General features: G+C 40.2%; 1 protein-coding gene across 2 annotated transcripts in view; it reads right to left on the bottom strand.

The window, feature by feature from the left end:
* Window positions 1-836: 836 nt before the first annotated feature.
* The window catches only part of tcf7l1b (transcription factor 7 like 1b), a 49,429-nt gene continuing 30,380 nt past the window's right edge, over window positions 837-19,885 (bottom strand). Inside the window, exons 5-12 of one of the 2 annotated variants that reach the window (XM_084728074.1) lie at window positions 9,867-10,002; window positions 9,087-9,189; window positions 7,839-7,922; window positions 4,287-4,430; window positions 3,984-4,146; window positions 3,752-3,859; window positions 3,285-3,336; window positions 837-1,750 (exon numbers count right to left, since the gene is read on the bottom strand). In XM_084728074.1, the coding sequence (XP_084584200.1) occupies window positions 1,272-1,750; window positions 3,285-3,336; window positions 3,752-3,859; window positions 3,984-4,146; window positions 4,287-4,430; window positions 7,839-7,922; window positions 9,087-9,189; window positions 9,867-10,002 (1,269 nt within the window). In that variant the 3' untranslated portion in view covers window positions 837-1,271. The remainder of the gene's footprint in view (window positions 1,751-3,284; window positions 3,337-3,751; window positions 3,860-3,983; window positions 4,147-4,286; window positions 4,431-7,838; window positions 7,923-9,086; window positions 9,190-9,866; window positions 10,003-19,885) is intronic. The other variant, XM_084728075.1, reaches the window with a different exon arrangement.

Raw genomic sequence — 19,885 nt, 5'->3', positions numbered from 1 at the left:
TTCAGTCCAGTTTTAGCATCTTGTAACATTTATAATTGATTTTAAGGTCCTCCTTCTTACATACAGAGCCCTTAATGAGCTAGCAACAAGCTACATTGCTAACGTCCATGTCCCCCACTTGTCTTCAAGAACGCTTTGATCGTCTGCTGCTGGTTTGTTGGAGGTTTTCCAGAAACGGCTGAAAGAAAATCAAGGATGCAGCCTTTGTCAGTTAAACCCCAAAGCTCTGCAACACACTACCAATAGATGTCAGAGGAGCCAGATCGCTAAATGTTTTTAAACGAAAGCTAAAAACTGATCTCTTCACTTCAGCATTTAACTATGATCATGCTTTGCTTTGCATTTTCTCACTGCTGCATTTCTTTTATTTTTCTTGTTTTGATGTATTCTATATGCTCTATTTTAACTTGAATTTTGTTATTGATATCTCAAAGCGTTTTATTTCTCATCTTGTGTTATGCATTCCATGCATTCTCATCTTATTTTATTTTTACGTGTCTTCCATTTTCATCTTATTTTACATTAATTATTGCATTATATTCCTTTTTAATTCAATGCCTTTTAATGTGAGGCACTTGGTGCACTTAATTTCTTTGCTGTGAAACACTTTTGGCTGCATTTCTTGTATGAAAGGATCTATACAAACTCAGTAGTTAAAATCTGAGTAGGTTTAGGGAGAAAAAACACTTGGTTAGGATTAGAATAAGATCATGGTTTTGCAGTCTCAGCATTGGCAAGTTTCCTTGAGCTCTGATCATGGTCATTTCAAACTTTCTTACAGTAAATATATTCCTCCCTTAAATGACAAAAAAGAATGTGCAAACACAAAACAGACATTTCTTTTAAGAAACAATTTCAAATGTTTATTTAACATGTCAAAGAAGGGGCACACACTCGTGAATTGAAAAGGGGGGGCTGCAATTATTGGCCAGTACTATGACTTAAACTTAATACTAACATTAATCAGGTTTTGGCTAAAAAGAAAACATGTTTTTTGTTCCTTTTTGTTTTTATAAAGAAACTTTATGTACATTGGTTCTTTTATACAAGAAGTTCATTGGATAAATGCATCAAAAAAGAAACCAGTTCTGCAGTAAACTTTACAAAAAATACATTTTGTTTTCATTGAGAGATGTAGAAAAGGAGACAGTCAAATATTGACCAATAATATTTCTTCCTTTTCATTATTTAGAAAAAAAGTTGTTCTAATAACTATTTAAAAGAAAAGCAATATACAGCACAATAAATGAGAGAAAATTGCCTTTGTGGATTCATTCAGTTGGTTTGGTGACCAAGGAGAGAGGCTGTGACTGGAACAAGGCATGATGGGAGTGAAGGGCTGCCTGATGGAAAGGAGAAGGAGGGGAGAGCATGGAGTGGTGCAGAGAGGTGAAGGGGATTGGCCGGCTGAGGATGGGTGTGGTCGGCTGGCTACCTGAAGTACCAATTGGGATGGAGATGGGTTGGGAGGTGGAGGAGGAAGAAGAGGAGGAGGAAGAAGAGGATGTGGATCCAGAGGCCTTCCCAGGTAGGGAGAAGTGGTGGTGCATGCGTCCCTCCGGTTTTGTAGTGAGCGATAGCGGCTGGGCCTGCTCCGAGTGGGTGGCGGCGGGAGCGGCCGGGGATGCCAAGGCAGCGGAGGGGGTGGCGGGGGAGTCCAGCATGCTGCCGTGGGACGACGCGGGGCTGTCGCACATCTTCTCCGAGGGCAGGTACTGCACACACTGCTTCTTGTTTCTTATCGAGAAGTCTGGGGGAAGAAAAGGAGAAGAGGAGGAGCTGAATTATGGATCCGCTGCTGGCTTCAAATCTGGTTCATGTCCCACAATGCCGCCGGTGACGGAGTGAACGAGTGATTATTAAAACAGTGGAGATGGTGGCAGTGAAGCTCTGAAACATGACACATTCAAATCAACTTGGAAAATATTATAATGGAGTGAGTGAAACTGGGGATGCACGATAAATATCAGGGCAGATAATGGGAAACTGTGGCATCAGTAACAATAAATACTGGCTGCAGATTTTGTCCAAGCATTTAATTTGAATTCTTAGACAATCTGCTCTATAAAAGCTGTATATTTCAAAAGATTTTTGATGATCCTTACTAGAGAAACAAATGAACATTTTAAGAGTCAGAACTGTTCTTTGTTTTTGTTGTAACAATGTCAGTTCAATGTCAGAGCTGTGAAATATTAAATCATCCATCTTTGCTCACTATTACAGCCTGACTGATTAATCTGTTGGCCGATATTATCAGCCCGACATCACAGCTATATCAGTCTATATGGGTATCAGCATATATGTTAACTTAATGCAGATTGTTTTTATTTTTTAGTTTCATAAGAAGCATTTTATGTTTCTTTGAGCCTTTTTCTTAATTCAGGTGTAATATGTAAGGGATAATGTGTAGCACTTTAGGATGATTATATGCAATTATGACCTGCTCATAGTACATTATCCTGCTTATTACAAAAACAAATAAGTTGACACAAAATATGATTTTTTAAAATAACTGTATTAAAAATTATTTTATTATTTTAGTACAGCCATAGCAACAGTTTGTTCTTCATAGTGGCATCTACAATGCTGTAACTGACCAATGGGAATTCATACTTATAATTATTAAAAATACTGTTGAAAGTTCACAGTGTTTGTGCCTGGATATCACTGGATAATAAAGATTATTGTTAAACTGTAAAATATATCCTGTATTTTATATTCAGCATCGCTGAATATAATATCAGCTGGAATATTAAATCCTCCATCTTTGCTCACTACGTCTGAGACTTTCTTACCGTCTGGTGTGCAGTTACACATACCTCTTTTAAAAATACAAAAGAAAGTTATCTTTTCTGTATCGGCACTGAGCAGCAGGTAATATTTAAAAAAAAAAAAAGATTACCGTGCATCCCTGAGTGAAACAGGATGTTAAACATTCAGATGGTATGTTTATGATGCAAAGAAAGAACACGACACACTACATTAAAATGTGCACTGAAGTGTGGAAAGCATTCTTATTTTGGGCAAAATACAGCGATCACTTGGTTGCACAACAGCAGACATACCTGCCACTATTAGCACTGAACCTCATAAGCTGCTTGTCAAAGTACAGAGGCAGGGAAAGAAGTTAGTAAGTGTTAGTGAAGATAAGAGTCCATGCAACAAAAAAATTAATAAAAATAACAGAATAAAGGTGCTTGAAAATAAATAGTTGTTTCTTTCTTAGTCTGGTTTCTGAAGAAAAAAGAACAAACGGAGGCGATCAGGAGGAAGAGGCCTCTTACCTTCTGGTTTTGAGTCAGGTTTGTTGTCTCTCTTCCTCTTTTTCCGCTTTCCCTGCACAGATAAAAGAAAACCGTTAAAAACTGCTTTTCATAGTGAGAGTAAACCACTTCAGCCAACTTTGGTTTGTAAGGACAAAAGTGTGGTTTTTATTCTCCAGCATCTAGACCCGCAACAAATAATCTATTATTAAATCAAGTACCAAATATTCTGATAATTTCAGCTTCTGAAATGTGAATATTTTGTGGTTTCTTTACTGTGACAGTAAACTGAATATCTTTGGGTTGTGGACAAATCAAGACATTTGAGGGCGTCATCTTGGGCAAACAGTGATCAACATTTTTCACCATTTTCTTACATTTTATGGACCAAACAACTGATCGATTAATCAAGAAAACAAAATAACTGTTAGCTGTAGCCCTGCTAACATCTCTTCCTCATTAACATAAGAGCTGATGATGTCGCTCACGTAGTTATCTCGTGCTGACCATCCTGGATAGAGCTGCGAGTGGAGTTGCCTCTCTTTTCTGGCCAGCTCGTAGTATTTGGCTTGTTCCTCTCTTGACAGGGAATGCCACTGTGAACAAAGACAGAAGATATCAAAGGACCGCTCTAAACACACACAAACACACACACACACACACACACACAGACATACATAGTTATAAACTCACACACAAGCCTGTGTCGGTACTACTTACCCGTCTTCCAAGGATCTGGTTGATGGCAGCGCTCTCTTTCAGAGTGCACTCTGCCACTACTTTGGCTCTCATCTCCTTCATATAAAGCATGAAAGCATTCAGAGGTTTCTTGATATGAGGCCTCTTGTCCTCTTCTTTCTTGGGAGGAACGGGGGATTTCCTGCTAATCCGAAACATTAAAAAAGATGCCGTTAATAAAGCGTGAATGACGAAGAGGTGCTGGTGAATTACAGCAAACAAGAGGATATATTGTGCGGGGACAAAAGCAAGTTTTGATACAGTTAAAAGACTATTTGTGCTTACGCATGCATGGAGGGGCTGATGTTGTCACCGCTGGGCTCCTGCTTGATGGCCGGAGAGACGATGGCCGGATGGGGAATGCCGGTCTGGTGGAGGCTGTGCGGAGGCGGAGTCACCATGTGAGGGGAGAAACGGCTGGACACCAAGCTGAGAGGGCAGAGGACGGCAAAATTTTAACAGTCGGGTTTAACAGCGAACCTCTGTCAACCTGGCTCGAAAAGGCTGCGCTAACTTGGCACATAAGTGCCCTGCCTTAGCCTGCGGGTGAAATCCACTGTGCCTACTGCGCCTGTCTAGACTAAATTCATACACACAATGAGTGAAATGCTTGCTTTCTGTCCAAATAAAGACTTTTTCAAAAGCCCCTTTATTCTGCGATGGCTGGAGAAAAGTGGAGTGTGTTGTTACCATGGTGACAGCATGGCCGTGACACCTGAAACCACTTTCCTTACCATGTTCCAGACCATGGAGAGTGTCCTGACAGCCGTCCACACGAACACCTTTACAAAGTGTCTCTCTCAATTACCAATTGTTCATACAATGGAGGATTGTAATGAACAACTGGGGAAATTAAGCTCCATATCCCCGTATCACTCTTTCTGGTTCATATTAGAGTGGAAAGTACCACCATTTTAACTCTTTTAAAGGGTGATTCCTGTATTTTTAAACATGGGGCCCTAACTTTATTTCCCCTTCACTGGGGTGTAAATGACTAATAGGTATAAAAAGTTTTGGAATTGGTCCAGTAGATCAAAACGGGCTGCAACTTAATCCTTGGGGACAAAGTGCCTGTCACAGTCGCTCCAGAAAAAGTTGCTCAGATAAGAATATAATAAATAATAAGATAATAAGAATAATAAACCTTTTTTGTTCAGCCAGAAATAGCTGTTAGGTGGCTCTTTTCAAAACCACAAAACTCCATTAACAAAAACAAAAACAAAAACACCACAATTCAAACTCTTTTAAAGGGTAATTCCAGTATTTTTAATCCTGAGCCCTATTTTTGTATTGTATTTTGGGGTTTAGATGACTAAAAGGTACAAAAAGGTTTGGAACTGGTCCAGTAGGTCAACTCAGCCACAAATTGGGCTGCAACATAATAACTGGGGAGACAAATGAGTACATCCACCAGAAGTGTTTTTGTTAAAGAATAAAAAAATGTTTTTTATTTAGAGTTGCTGGTCTGTCTCCTGGACCAATTCCAAACCTTTTTGTCCCCTATTTTTACATGTTTTTAGACCCCAAAATATGTAAAAAAACAAAATGTGGCCCTGGTTTAAAAATACCAGGATTAACTTTTAGTCATACACTTGCATAAAGTGAGCCTAGAGTCTCCATTACCTTATGATCCACTCAGCCCAGTGTTAACTCTGCTTTTCTAACTATTTCTAACCATCAAACACAACAACATTTGAGTCCAGGTTACAAATACTCACACAGAAACTTAAGTTAAAAGCTTGTTTTGACTCCTCGATCAATATTCACTATCTGACTGAATATAAAATATGAGCAAAAAAAAAAAAGTACATGAAGTCTAATAAAATATCTGTGATTAAGGACTGATATTTTGCTTTATTTTCTATTTTTCCTTTGAAACGCTTAATAATTTATGCTGTATAAACAAGGAGGTGCCATATCATTCCCTCAGCAATAAACCTATACTGAGTATCTCTGTAAACATCCCAGTTAGTCCCAGATGAATAACTCGATGCTCGATGCTCCAAGTGATGGCACGCAGTCAAGCTCCGCATTTTGAAAATAATGCTCCCATTAGCATTCACGTACTGAAGTCGTATTTATGTAAGCTGTTGCCATAAGCTTTCACTTGAACTTTAACTGTTGCTTACCAAAAGGGATGATTTGTATAATTTGAAGTAGGGTTGTATGATGTACTGTACTTCTCCATAGTCAGCATATAGAAATTTTTCACAGCAGCCATTTGTGACATGAAACTTTGGTGTACTAATGAAGATTCTGTTACATGCAGGTCAAACAGAGTCAAGGTGCTGCTATTCTGCATGCTGGCTGCTACACTATACAGAACAGGACCTTAATTAGTATCACTGGTAACACCTGTGTTTACCCTACTATTTCAGCTATATTCAAATATCAATATGGCTGCCATCTATTACTACAGTAGATGCCCCAAGCTGGAAGAACCAGAGAGGAGCACCAGCAGTGAAGCTAAGACATGTACTGCTGTGGAAAGTTGCAGCAACAAAAACATGTTAGCCGCCTAAAAGTTAAAAAATCAATTTCAGTTTAAGTGTACGCTATGTTTAGAACATTTTCAACGCTTTCAGACAGCCTTTTCCTACAGGAAACCTTTATTATGTGAGACAAATATTGCTCAGCCAGAGTCCATTTGCAAAAACAGTCATTTTTACCTTCCAGGGCATATGAGTTAAGATGAGCTAAGATCAATTAGTGGTAGACCAGAAACTCCTGTTTTCTGCAAGGTGAAATTATTGTTTTTGCCAGCAGAGTTTGGTTAGTTTGGAGAAAGTGATATTTGACTTATTGAACGGCAGTTTTACTGGCGGAAAAGGCTGTCTGCCAGCAAAGTAAAGCTGTAAAAATATTCTAAATATAGTGTACATTTAAACTGAGATGGATTTTTTTAGTTGCCTAAAATGTTTTACTGCTGACCCTGTAGCTTCCTACACCTGTACTCCTGCTGCCTTCCTAACCTGGGGAAGAATCTGAGGCATCCCTTCAATTTTTAGTTCATAGTCACAACTTTTAACAAATAATGTCAAAAATATTACACGTTATGAGATTCACTCCAAAACTTCTGGATTTGGCCATAGTAAGCCATGAAATCGTGCAGACTGGTGCAATATTTGGCATGACCAACATGTGGTGCATCAAGCGGTACAAAAAGTTGCGTGAGGTACGTTCTGATCGTTGAGTCCATCTCAGGTCGGAGCTGCACATGCTATTGATCACAGAGACCCTTCTGAATATTTCCTCTCATACTAACACCGGAAGGCTCGCTACAAATCTGTCCAATTTTGAGAGAAGGTGAGAGAGTTAAGTCTGATGGGACGTGTAGGTTCAGATGAGCTTTGATTTGTCCTAATCGATTCTCAGCCCTTTCATCTCCGCTGCATGTGTGTGTGTGTGTGCTGTGGAGGGGCTCAGAACATTGGCCTGACCACAGAAGTTTAGCTCTGAGAGAAAAGACAGGAGAGGAGCTCTGAATGCTAATAATGCCTCCACTCTGTTTAAGAAGCTGAACTTGTCTGTGATGGACTTAGACCTCACATCCCTTTGTAGTCCTGACACTGCTGCCCGTCTGTGATCTGACCATGTTTGTCAGAAGTGGAAAGCATGTTAGTCAAAGTAAGATTTCTGCTGTTTCTGTAAAACGTTGCCTAAACATTGCAAACAATGGAAGTTTAAACCTGCACACCAGGCATTTGTTTGACCGAGTGTTTAAAAAACTGGCAAAGAAAGCAGCAGAAATGTGATTACAGCATGTCAGAGAAGCAGCAGATATTAGGTGTCTCCCTTTGGGAGGGTTAGGGGTGTTTCTGAACTTGATCCGCTCACCTGGACATGGATGCATTCATTGCTAGCGCTGGATAGGGGTGACGGAATCCCCCCGGAGGGATGGAGTACATGGGCTGGCCCTGCCTGAGAGACAGAGGGAGACAGAGGGAGACAGAGAGAGACAGAGGGAGACGGAGTGAGCGAAAGCTCCAGTGTGAGGTGGATCAAACACAGCTGACAGCTAACCCACCAGCACTAATCCTCTACTCATCAACTCAAATCCCCTGCTTGTGGAACAGCACCGTTGCAATTGATTAGGAGAGCCGTAGCAAAACCCATAAATGTTCATAAATTCCTCCTGGTAAACTCGAATGTTTTCATTTATTATTATGCTGACTTGGTGCACCTGCATGTAGACAACAGAGCATAAAAATATGATGAAAATTTAAACAAATGTTGCAAAAAATGTAACTTTTTTTGCTTTTTGCGTCTTAACTCATCAAAAACAACTTGTTGTGTCTCTGTATTCTGGTCAGTTCACCCCCAAATCAGAAATACATATTTTTAGGGGTGGGAGAAAAAAAAGATCAATTCTCTTGAAGGACCGGTGTGTAGGATTTAGCGGCATCTAGCAGTGAGCTTGCAGATTGCAAACACCTCACCTCACCCTCTCCTTCCAATCATTTTTGATAAAATACCACGAAACACTCTATCTAGAGCCGGTGTTTGGTTTGTCTATTCTGGGCTCCAGTAGAGACATGAAGGTGAAGGTGAAAACATGATTCTTATTTTCAGACAACTATACACCAAATAAAACATACTTATTACCATATACACTCCATTTCTGCAACATTATTCCCATAAACCCCCCAGATCACACACTGGACCTTAAAGTATCATGATTCTTTTTTTTTCTTGTTTTTATTCCTGAATTGATTTTATAAATACAATCATCTGTTAACTCAATGCTAACACATAATGGTAATTACTATGGCCATGCTAATGAAAATGTGCATCACAATCTCTGTAATATTATCTCCACAAACTGATTCATTTTACTCTACATGCTTAACATGTGCACCTGCACTCAGACAACAGCAACAACAGCAATATTGCAAAATCACCTTTTTTCACATGTTGTGCTTTCTTAAATCTCAGTTCACCAAAAGTAGTTGGTTGGATTTAGCCAATGAATCAGTCAGTACCTGTACAATTGTAGTGTGTTAACATGCAGGCAAAGTTTCAAGTTTTGTATCTGTTCAGAACAAAATAAGTCTATCTGTGTGCACAGCTGAAAATAAAACTTACTGTGGCATGAGCCAGCCCAGGGGGTGCGCGATCGAACCGACAGCCCCGGGAGAGAGCGGGTAGTATGGAGAGAGCTCTGATGGGTGAGGCGTCCGAGGAATACCTGCAGGTGGCACAGAGAAGAGAAAGACAAGAAACAAGCTTTTAAAACGCAGCAAATACTTGCCGAGGTGACATGTCACTGTCATAGAGTATTTCTTCAAAACAACATTTACCATCTCTTAAAACATCTGCTATTGACACTCCACCCGAAATCGATCTTTTGAGGTAGCTGCAGTTTCGTCCTTCAGAGACTACAGCAGCTGCAGCTTCACTTAGGTGATTCCAAAGTTTTCAAGGTGGAAAAAAATGGACCAAAATGTCCAAAGAAACTTGCTCAGTACATTCCAAACAGAAACAGTTTGGCCAAAATGTGTCTGAACACACTGTTTCAATTTCAGACTTCATGACCCTGTCAAGTTCACTGGTGTGCATTCGTCTGTGCACATTAGAGCCCCTGCCTCCTGGTTTCTGTGGATGATTCAATACTTTTTTCCCCTCTGTGACAATCGATCACTCGTGTTGCAAACATTGTGCATTTTTTTTTCTCATTTTAACTGTTTTCTTGTTTCAATTTTTGTGCCAGATTACTCCAAAAACTACAGTAACACAAGAATAACAACAATATAACATTAAATATGAAGTGAACTGCCCTAGTGGCCACTATTTGAATAATATTATATATCAGTATTGGAATATCCCTTTAATCCGCATCTCCAGCGTTCGTCCATGAGACTTTACCTGTCTTTGGGTCGAGGATCTCTGGAGAGAGGTGTGATGGCGGCGTGCCAGGGGAGAAGTGTTCATTGCTGTATGTGATGAGGGGCGTCAGTGGGTGGACGTGGTGGGCGTGCTGCACCACAGGGACTTTATTGGACTGTTGACGAAGACAGAAACAAGAGAAAAAGATACACAAATGGTTAATAAGCAGGATGCAACAAGTGTCTGACACTTAGCATCCAAAACAGAGTGAATCCATCAGAGGTTGTATCTAAAACAAGATGATTACGATCCCATACTGTCTACATGCACATGATTTGTGTTGGCCATTGTTCAAAACAAATGCACTGTAAAGAGGCCATCATGTGTGAATGCCCTCCATGGTAAACATCACAGTCTGTGCGTGTGACCGGTCCTGTGATGCAATCTGGACCAGCACCAGGAAACACTAAAAAGGCTCGCAGACACATGCCAAGACCATTACGGTCATTTAGCTGAGGAGAGAACTGTTTGTTCAGTCCAACAAGAAAAACAACGGTGCCACCGAGTCCAAAAGTCACACCAGCAAGCCACAAACAAACACAATCAGGCGAAGGTAAACTCAACACCCATAAACAAGTGAAGACATCATCCCCCACTCTGTCTGACAGCAGCCACTTGATTGGACTTAAGCACACACCCATGGGTGGATTACACTGCCATGTTATGCTACAGATGGAGCTAATGTTAGAAAAACACTTCAAATTCTCGATAACTTAAAGGGACAGTTCACCTCTAAAGTTGTGTTTTTTAGTGGTGGGAGAAAAACAAATCAATTTTCTTAATGCACCAGTCTATAGGATTTATTGGCATCGAGTGGTGTGCTTGCAGAATTCAAACACCTTACCTCGCCTTCCCCTTCCAAGCCTGAGGGAGAGCCTACGGTTAATAATGAAAATATACCTATGAATATTACACTTACGTTTCTGTTCATTTCATTCTTAAGAATTGTGATTCTTTTTTTTTATGATTCCTACAAACACTTAGCCTGTTAGCTTGATGCTAACACATAATGGGAATTGCCATTAAGGCGCTAAAGGAATTCAGCATCTCGATCGAGGTAATAATATCTTTACAAACGGATCCTTTTTAGAGGTATATATTTCCAGTTTTGTACGGAAGCAAACTAACAGCTGCTGACTTCACATTCTAACTCAGTCTGTTCCTCTGGCTTCAACAGTCTGCACTGACCAGCTACACAAACCTCCAAAGGTCAACTCAGTCTCAGATTTTCTTGCGTTGTTAGTTTGACGAGTGGCAACAGTCAAATGCAGCCATTTACTTCAAAAACTATTTTATTTCTTCCTTTTTAAGCAGTATAGCAATGACACTACTGAAATAAAACTGACTGACATGTGATCTGCGTGGTTTTTGGTAATAAGACTCATGATAAACAGTCTCTACAAGTGTATGATTCAACTTTTTTCCAGTGGACTAGTGTTAAGAAGCAAACAAAATCAATAAATCATAATACGCAATTGCAATATGTGCAGAATCACAAAATATCACATCAGCAACTGTATATCATGATTGTATTAAATTGGAAGGTAAGCATATTGTCCCAGGCCTACTGAATGATGATTTCTGGAAAGAGCTGCTGCTGTTGAGTTTTTCAAAATATTTTTTTGGCACTCTGGGCATCAGAGGCTGTGGGCCGTCTAGTTCCATTATACTGAAGAGAAGGCAGACATCTCTACAGCCAATATCTCAAAACTCTGAAACTCACTCCAGAACAACTTAGATGGATAAACAGCACAACAGGCCAGAGGAAAAATATATATTTTTTGATTCTGGATAAGATAATTTAAGAACAGAAAGTCTGGAGATGAAACTTCCTTCTTTTAGCTCTCTTAACAACACTTCACACACGTTGAGAAAGTGCAGATCCTTCGGCCGAGGCCTGACCGGCGTTACGTCTGTGACGAGGATGAAGAAGACAATAATAATAACCAGCGTCTCTACTTTCATTAGGCATCGCTCAGCCTCGCAGTCATTTCCCCTGGCTGCCTGGCTGAATAGAGCACTTGTTGGCTCAACTTGTCACATGGGAGGGTCAAGGGGTGGGTGGGGTGGGGGTAGCGGGAGAGGGTGGGGGGAGAAAGGAGTCTTGTTCCTCCAGGCTAACCTTTCTTCAATATCCCTCCCCACCCCCCTCCTCAACCTCTCGTCTCTCTCCAACGTGGTCTGCGAGGGAACAAGGTTTGCATTGAGACTTCTGTACACTCTCCTGCTTCACGCTGCTTTGGATTGTTCCAAATCGTAGCTTTTTTTTTCTCCCCCCCTCTCTCTCTCTCCACTTTTATTTAAAGGAAGGTCCAACCTTTTCCTCCTTTTAAATCTTTAGCAAATTGGTTTCTGCCTCGTCTAAAGCACGCTTTGATTCTGGTAATGCCAGATGGAGTGAGGAAAATATTTACTGGTGTTAAACATGGCTATATTAAGATCACTTTGCTTGGGGTTGGTTTCTCCACAGTTGGAGCATATAAGGTCAATGCATATGATGATATGCAGAGGACACGAGTTGACACAACACACAGAAGGCTTTGATAAAGCTTCATGGCAGAAATAGTGTTGACTTGCTGGGTTGAAACCCCAGGTCCCACATGTCATGTATATTTGAGTTGTGCTTTGTTGTTCTACTTCATGTACAATATGCCTGAATTTTCCCTATATTGTGAGGGCTGTTCGAGACCTCTAGACCTGGGTGCCAACACATTTTGGGAAGCACTTCAGTGAGAATTCGAAATGATGCCCATTAATTATTCATATCCTGGAATACACCAATCGTGTGCTCTAAACATATTTCTAAGTTTGAAGGCACTAGTTTCAACTCCAGCGCTGCTTTTCAGCTCAGAAAAATGTGGAGAAAAATGGAGTGTGCAGGACGCACACATGCAAAACTATTCTGACCTGCGTCCTACCTGCCAGAGCTTCTCCTTTGAGAATAAAGATTGCTACTTCATCGTGCAAATTCCTCTCTTTAAATCAGGATCTTTTTTAATCAAATCGATAAAAATCAATACTGCTAAATATTCCCTCCTTTCCTTTCCTTCCCTTTCCTCTGGAATTAAGACAGCTACTTTATCAAGCCTCTCTTAAAATCAGGATATTTTTGAATTACTGTAAATCGATCAAAATCAACATATTGTATATTTCTTGAACTAATTTAAATCTCCTCCTCTGCTCGTCTAGGAGCATAACATGTGGTTTCATGAAATTGAAAAACCAGACTAATGGCTCAATCGTGACTTAAAACCAAACACTAATGTATCAATGCCTTCTTTCACTTGCTTTATGTGCAGTGGTAATATTCCACAGCTTTATACGTCTGGCTGCGTGGTCCACAAGCAAAGCGTAATAAGGAAACCACAAGGAACATGAGCCGTGTTTTAAATATAAACAACATCTACGTGATAGGACAGATAGAGAGCAACCTGGAACCAGATGGTATCTGCATCGACAGGCAGACATCATGCTCTTTACATAGACGAGCTCGCTGCAAACAGGTCTTGAGTGGCGCATATCTCTCAGCGAGCGAGCAAAAACACACAGAGCTGGTCTGAGAGTGATCGGACATAGTAACAGGAAGGTTTAGAGGAAAGTAAAAACACAGCAGAAAGTTGCTGAGCCGGTGCAGAGAAAAGATGTCTGTCTCTTAAGAGGGTTTGAAACTAAAAAGGCCGAGGTGGCAGTACCTCGCTTGGCTGTCCAACTTGGAACGGCGCTAAGAAAAGCATAGTCCTTGGTCAATGTGGGTGGAGGGGTGGATTTCATTCAAGCAAACATGTTTTTGGATCCTGCACATCTGAATTGAATTACTAGGCAAACAGCCGATGGGGAAGAGAGCTTAGAACAAACTGAATAACCCCGCAGCTTTGTGTGTCTTTATGCTCGGTGATTCTGGGTGGGAGGCTCAGAGGCCTTTCAAAACTCCAGGAAAGACAGGGTGAAAAGAATGCCTGGCATGCTGAGAAATCCAAGCCTTGTTTGTCAACGCCAACAGGAAGCGGACGTGAGAGGGGACTGACCGTGTCATATGTCTTTAAAATCAACTATGCCAAAACTATGCCATTCATCACAGACAACGTGTGCGTTTACGTCTGGTCATCGCCTCTGAAAAGGTCAATGGCAGTAATATTCTAGCTTAAAATAATATGGCGCGGAGTGGCGTCATATTGCTGGAGTTTATATCCCCAGCGGTCATTAAATAAATTGACGGAGCTCTAACAAAACACAGCGTATATGGACACAAACATGGACAAATCTTTGGGGATCATGAGAGGTAATAAATATTTATATATTGACAGATAAACAGATAAATCTGCTGCTAATAAACAGCATCAGAGCTGCAACAATTAATGAATCAAGTTAGCTGTCACATATTTAATTAATCGCCAACAATTTTGATAATCCACAGCTTAAAGATATTCAATTTACTATCTTGGAGGACTAAAGAAACCATAAAATATTCACATTTGAGAAGTTTAAATCAGAGAATTTGGACAGTTTTTCCCACAAAATGGCCTAAAACAATTAGAGCAACTATTTTTATAATCCACAACCCAAAGATATTCAGTTAACTGTCATTTAGGACTACAGAAACCAGAAAATATTCACATTTGAGAAGCTGAAATCAGAGAATTGAAGACGTAATCTTGGGCTTTGGGGCAGTTCTGCTATGGCTGAGCTTTGCATACAGATTCTACGGCCAGTAGCTCCTTCAAACTTTGCTGCTTCTCTCTTTTAATCTTTTACTTTTTTTTGGCTTTATTGCTGAAACACTAATCACCTACGTATCTATACAGAAATGCATTGGATGATTGATTGAGACAATTAACAATGCATCAGCTGGATGCAACACCGCAAACCACCCCAGGAGGGGAGGAAGAGAGCAGGGATAAGAGCCATGCTAACCCAGCTTGGATTTAAGGCTGCTCCTGACTAATGTCCAATCAGGAAAATGAAACAGACAAAAAAGGACACAGAACAGCTAGACAACAGGAAATCAGACTTTTTGGCCACATCTTACAGAGACCTTCTCCTCAACATCTTGACAGGCGGACTGTCCTTACAGTGATGATGTTTCATGCACAAACACAATCAAAGTTTATGGACAACGTTTCCCAGATGTCGTAACTTTTCATGTGAAGTAGGGCTGCAACTAACAAGTACCAACCCAACCCAACGTGACGTTGAGTTAAATAAAACAGAAATTATTCACCTTTGAGAAGCTGAAATCAGAGAATTTGGACATTTTTTATTAAAAAATAACTTGATTAATCGTTGCAGCTCCAATATGAAGATCCATGTTGCTGCTGTTTATTTTCAACATAAAATGTACTACAGAATTATTTCCTAGGTGTACACATGTACACGTACATATATATGTAAATAACTGCATATATTATATTTTATTTTGCTTTAATCCTATTCTAATCTGAACTGAATTTATTATATATATGTGTTGTATTGTTGTGTTGCATGAAGGAACTACAACTTTTATTTTGCTGGACAACCCTGTGTTGTGTAATGACAATAAATGACCTCGATACCTTAATGGACAAGACAACTAGTCGATTAATTGAGAAAATTATCAAAAACCAGTAAGTAAAGTAGTGCTATCATGTGTAGTTCCACTCATTCTGTATTCCTAAATCTGACTTTGACTGGAATCAAAGCGCCGGTTCCTTATTCCATTTCTGAAGAGGATCTCGTCTCTGCAGTGGCCCAGCAGGACTGCAGACCTTTAGATCAGTATTCAGTTCAGTCCTCCCAAAGCCTTTGATTTCATGATGGATCCCGGTTGTTCACTGCCTAATGCAAAACGAGAAAATCTCCCCGGACTCCCAGTCAAAGGTCTGTTGAAAGAATATGGGTCGAAAGCAAGTATATGTATCGCTCTGAGAGACAGAGAAAAAACCAGCACATTTTCAGTTAATATCTTTACTTAAACTGTCGTACAGCCCCGAGGGTTGAAGATTGCACCGGACACATGCAGGGAGACAAAAGGCATCTCTGGAATGCTGCTCTAGACCTTGCCACTTCAATTCACTTAAACAATTCGGTGACTAAGTGACTTATGACACGCTGACAGGACCAGGTCCCTCCATGCCTCGATTGCTCTGGACACTAATACAATATTGAAACAAAGGGGACGATTCTTGCACCGCTGTCAAGTGGAGATCAGCCCATATTTGAGCACTGAGTGTGCCGTGAGCTGGTAACTGACGGACAGGCACTGTGGTCAGTTCCGCCTCATTAGAGAGTCACCGCTCCGTCTAATCCGGAATAACAGGACTAGTCGGTGTAGTCGGTAAATGACACGGAGAATCGTCCTTATGGACAAATTACTGCGAGTGACTGAATGACCTCAGAGGGGGAAGCGAGCAGCCTTGACATCATTATCAGTAGAGTGTTAATGACTGTGAATCAGTATGTTGTGAGCAGGAGACGTACATGATTCATACAGCAGTGACAACTCTACTTCCTTTCCTTTCTTTTCCTCATTTTTCCTTTCATTTCATTTGCTTATCTTTCCTGTCTCTTCCGCATTTCTTTTTGTGTCCTTTCCTTTGTTTGTTTCCTTACATTTCCTTTTCTTTCTTCATCTATCCTTTCCTCTCCTTTACTTATCTTTCCTGTCTTTCTCTTTCACTTTCCTTTCATTTAATTTCCTTCCTCTCCTTTCTCTTCAGTTTATTTTCCTATTTATCTCCTCTCCTCTCCTCTCCTCTCCTCTCCTCTCCTCTCCTCTCCTCTCCTCTCTGGTCACTGCTGATGGGCTGACAGGTTCCTGTACAGCATCACCTGGCCCTGCAGCTCCTTTGATGTATAATTCATGAAGAGGCAGCCCTCTGAACACAGTAGCTTATATGGGGGTTTCGGGGTGCTGGACGTATGTGTGTGTGTGTGTGTGTGTATATGCATGATGGGGCGCGGTATGTTCATGGAAAAAAGCTTGTTCCCTTCTTCCCAGTCCTCCCACGGCACCCCTGACCCCCCCACAACCACCATCACCAGCACCATTACTACCAAAAGCAATACCAACTGAATGCTAAACAAACCTGTGTGTTGAATAATTGAGGATCTCAGGCCAGAGCAGCCTCCGATTAGCATACAGGCCTTATGGACCCAATCTGCACAGTGACAGGACGGTCTTTCCCTGGACTTCCATACCAACTGAATGCTCTGATTTCCTCTCATCTTGTTCCACATCACCAGAATTAGCAGAAATGTCAAAGCAATTTCAGTTCGAGCAACAATAATTGCATTGATCTCTGCAGGAATGTGAGATGATATCATTCACAAAAAATCCAGATATCAACGTTCTGAGTCTGATGTCGATATTAGACAGTAATAAATTCTGATATCAATATATCAGACGTTCTTTACTTTTTTACATATATCTATATGTGTGTGTGTATATGATCCAAAATGATATCAGGGCAAAAAAGTAAACTTTCACTTGCATGTTTAATAATTAAAAATAACTATATTTTTTAAAACACACAAATAGAGGATCTTGAGTTAAGAAAAAGTATCAAATATACATAAATTGCTGCCTACACTGTAAATGCAAACCTGTCCTTACTTCAATTAAATAGTGCCTTTAACTTAATATACACTAATCTTTTAATTTTTCTGACTTACTTATCTTTCCAGTACTTTTTGCCCTCATGCTCAACTTGACACTTAACTTTTTCCAAGGTAATCGGTTTCTTATTTTTTTAAAATGTTCTATACTTGCTTTTCCTGCTTTTTAAAGGCTGTGATGTAATTTTCCGAACTTAGATTGTTCTAGCTGTTCTATTTTTTGTCTTTTGTGATATTAGATCTTGTCCATTTTTCCCAGCATTAACAGTATCTTCTTTTAGCGAAAATGTATATACCATATATATTAGAGATGAAACAATTTTAATATTAAATCTAAAATCAATTTAAAATAACTAATTTGAATTGAAATTAAAGGCAGAATTGCAACTCAATTTGATCTTTTTCTATCTTATTGTCTCTTTTGCTTTGTGCTTATTTTACCTCAGTTTTAGCAGCTTTTTTCCATTAAAGCACTAAAACTCTGTTTTTAAAGGTGCTGGATAAATAAAGTTAAATATAAAATTATTATCGTGGCCTCCGCCACATCTCTAGAGGAAAATAACAACACTTAAAAGACAGCGTAGCATATTTTACCAGACATTATATCACACACATCACACACTATCCTCTTAAAGAAGAATCTGGAAATGTTAAACCGTGATCTGAAAATCAAGAAATCTCTGCTGTATATATCGAAAATATTGAGATATTATTTATAAGCCATGTAGCCCAGCTCTACTGCAAAGACTGAGTAGACTTCTCAACTGATAGACTGTATAAGCCCTCTCAGTAAAACTGAAATTATGCATGAATGACATGCATTTAAAATATGATGTATACACCTACAGGCAGATGTTGACAGATATTCTGATCCATGCAAAAACACAACAACACTGTCAGATTTAACACATGCTTGCAGTATGACTGCAGGAGTCCCTGCTGGTGTCTCCTCACCTCCTCTCCTCAGGTCTCTTTCTCTGGCTCCTCTTGGCCCTGGGCAGTAATCCCTGGCCCCCCATGTGTGCCCATCCGCTCCCCCTGCTCTCATTAGTGCAGTGTTGGGGCCTGGGGAGCCTGCAGGCCTGGGGAGCCAGCCTGCTGCTCCCCTCCCACTCTCCGTCTCTCTCCTCGGCTGGAGTAATGAGCACATAATCAGCCTGGCTCCCTGTCAGCAGCAGCACACCAGAGGGGCATGTGGGCTCCTGGCCCAGAGTGGGGGGTAAGGCCACAGCGGGGTGTTTCACTTTCTCTCGTCAGTGCCCAGGGTACGCCGTACCCGGTTTCAGAGCTTCCCACACACCGCACATCAAATGACCCTCTGGTCGCAGGTCACCAGATCAAGCATGGCGACTTCCTCTTTTAGCTCACATACTGAAAGCTGTTAGACTTTCAATGAACTTCCCCACCTTTTACTCTGCTTTAAAATGAAACTGTTCTAAGACAGTAAGTTTATCTCTTGTGCCTTTTCTTCTGATTTAATGTTTTATTTGATGTGTTTGGACTTGGACTTCCCATTCATTAGAGCTGAGCCATTCAACTGCAATAGAAATAGTAAAAATCATCATGATAAATTTAAGTCTTTTCTCCCTTAAAAGGTCAGAGTATCGATTTTAAATTAAAAACAAGAGAGAAAGAAACATCTCAGCAATGTAGGACATTTAGTAGGAATCAACCAATGTTTAGGGCCAATAACGATTAATAGTAATAAAGATAATTGATATCTGGAACCGATATAGACCTACATGTGAAGTAAAATGAAAATCTTAGTGTCAAAATTTAGGCTGCATTTATTTGATAACTTTATACTTAGCAACTTTGCAGATTCAGATAATAATACAAAATATATACCAACTATTATGAACAATTATGCTGAACTAAATATTACGAAAGAAGAAGCAACCTAGCAATATATAAAGTAGCCTAATTAAAGGAGCAATACGCAGCAATTGCACATGCAAAAATGAGTACAGCAGTCCAAATAATGAGTTGGAGCCATAGATGGTATATTAAATAGGCTGAAATTCTATTTAACATATGATCTATGGTTGAGGCGAGTCGTTTGCACCTGCAACCTCCTCCCAAGACTCGAGGAAGCTCAGGCAGGCTGCAGGATCACACATGGCAAATTTACAATAACAAGCAAGGATGAGACCAACACTGTAAGGTGATCAGCTGTTTATAGCTGTCAACAGTCTGTCAATGTAAAATTAAGCCCGTCAACCTGAAAACAAAAGCCCACCGCTCTGAAAATGCACACTCTGGACTTTGAGCTCACTACCTGCCAGACTCCATTAACATATTGCTCAATTTTACTGTTATAAACATCTACGCCCTCTACAAGATTATTAATGATTTCTTATGACTCATAAACAGACATTTAAGTCATTCAGCGAACATTCGGCATTAAT

Source organism: Lutjanus erythropterus, chromosome 10 (assembly GCF_056507025.1).
Source record: "Lutjanus erythropterus isolate fLutEry1 chromosome 10, fLutEry1.hap2, whole genome shotgun sequence".
Lineage (NCBI taxonomy): Eukaryota > Metazoa > Chordata > Actinopteri > Lutjaniformes > Lutjanidae > Lutjanus > Lutjanus erythropterus.
This window is presented reverse-complemented; position numbering and strand designations above follow the sequence as displayed.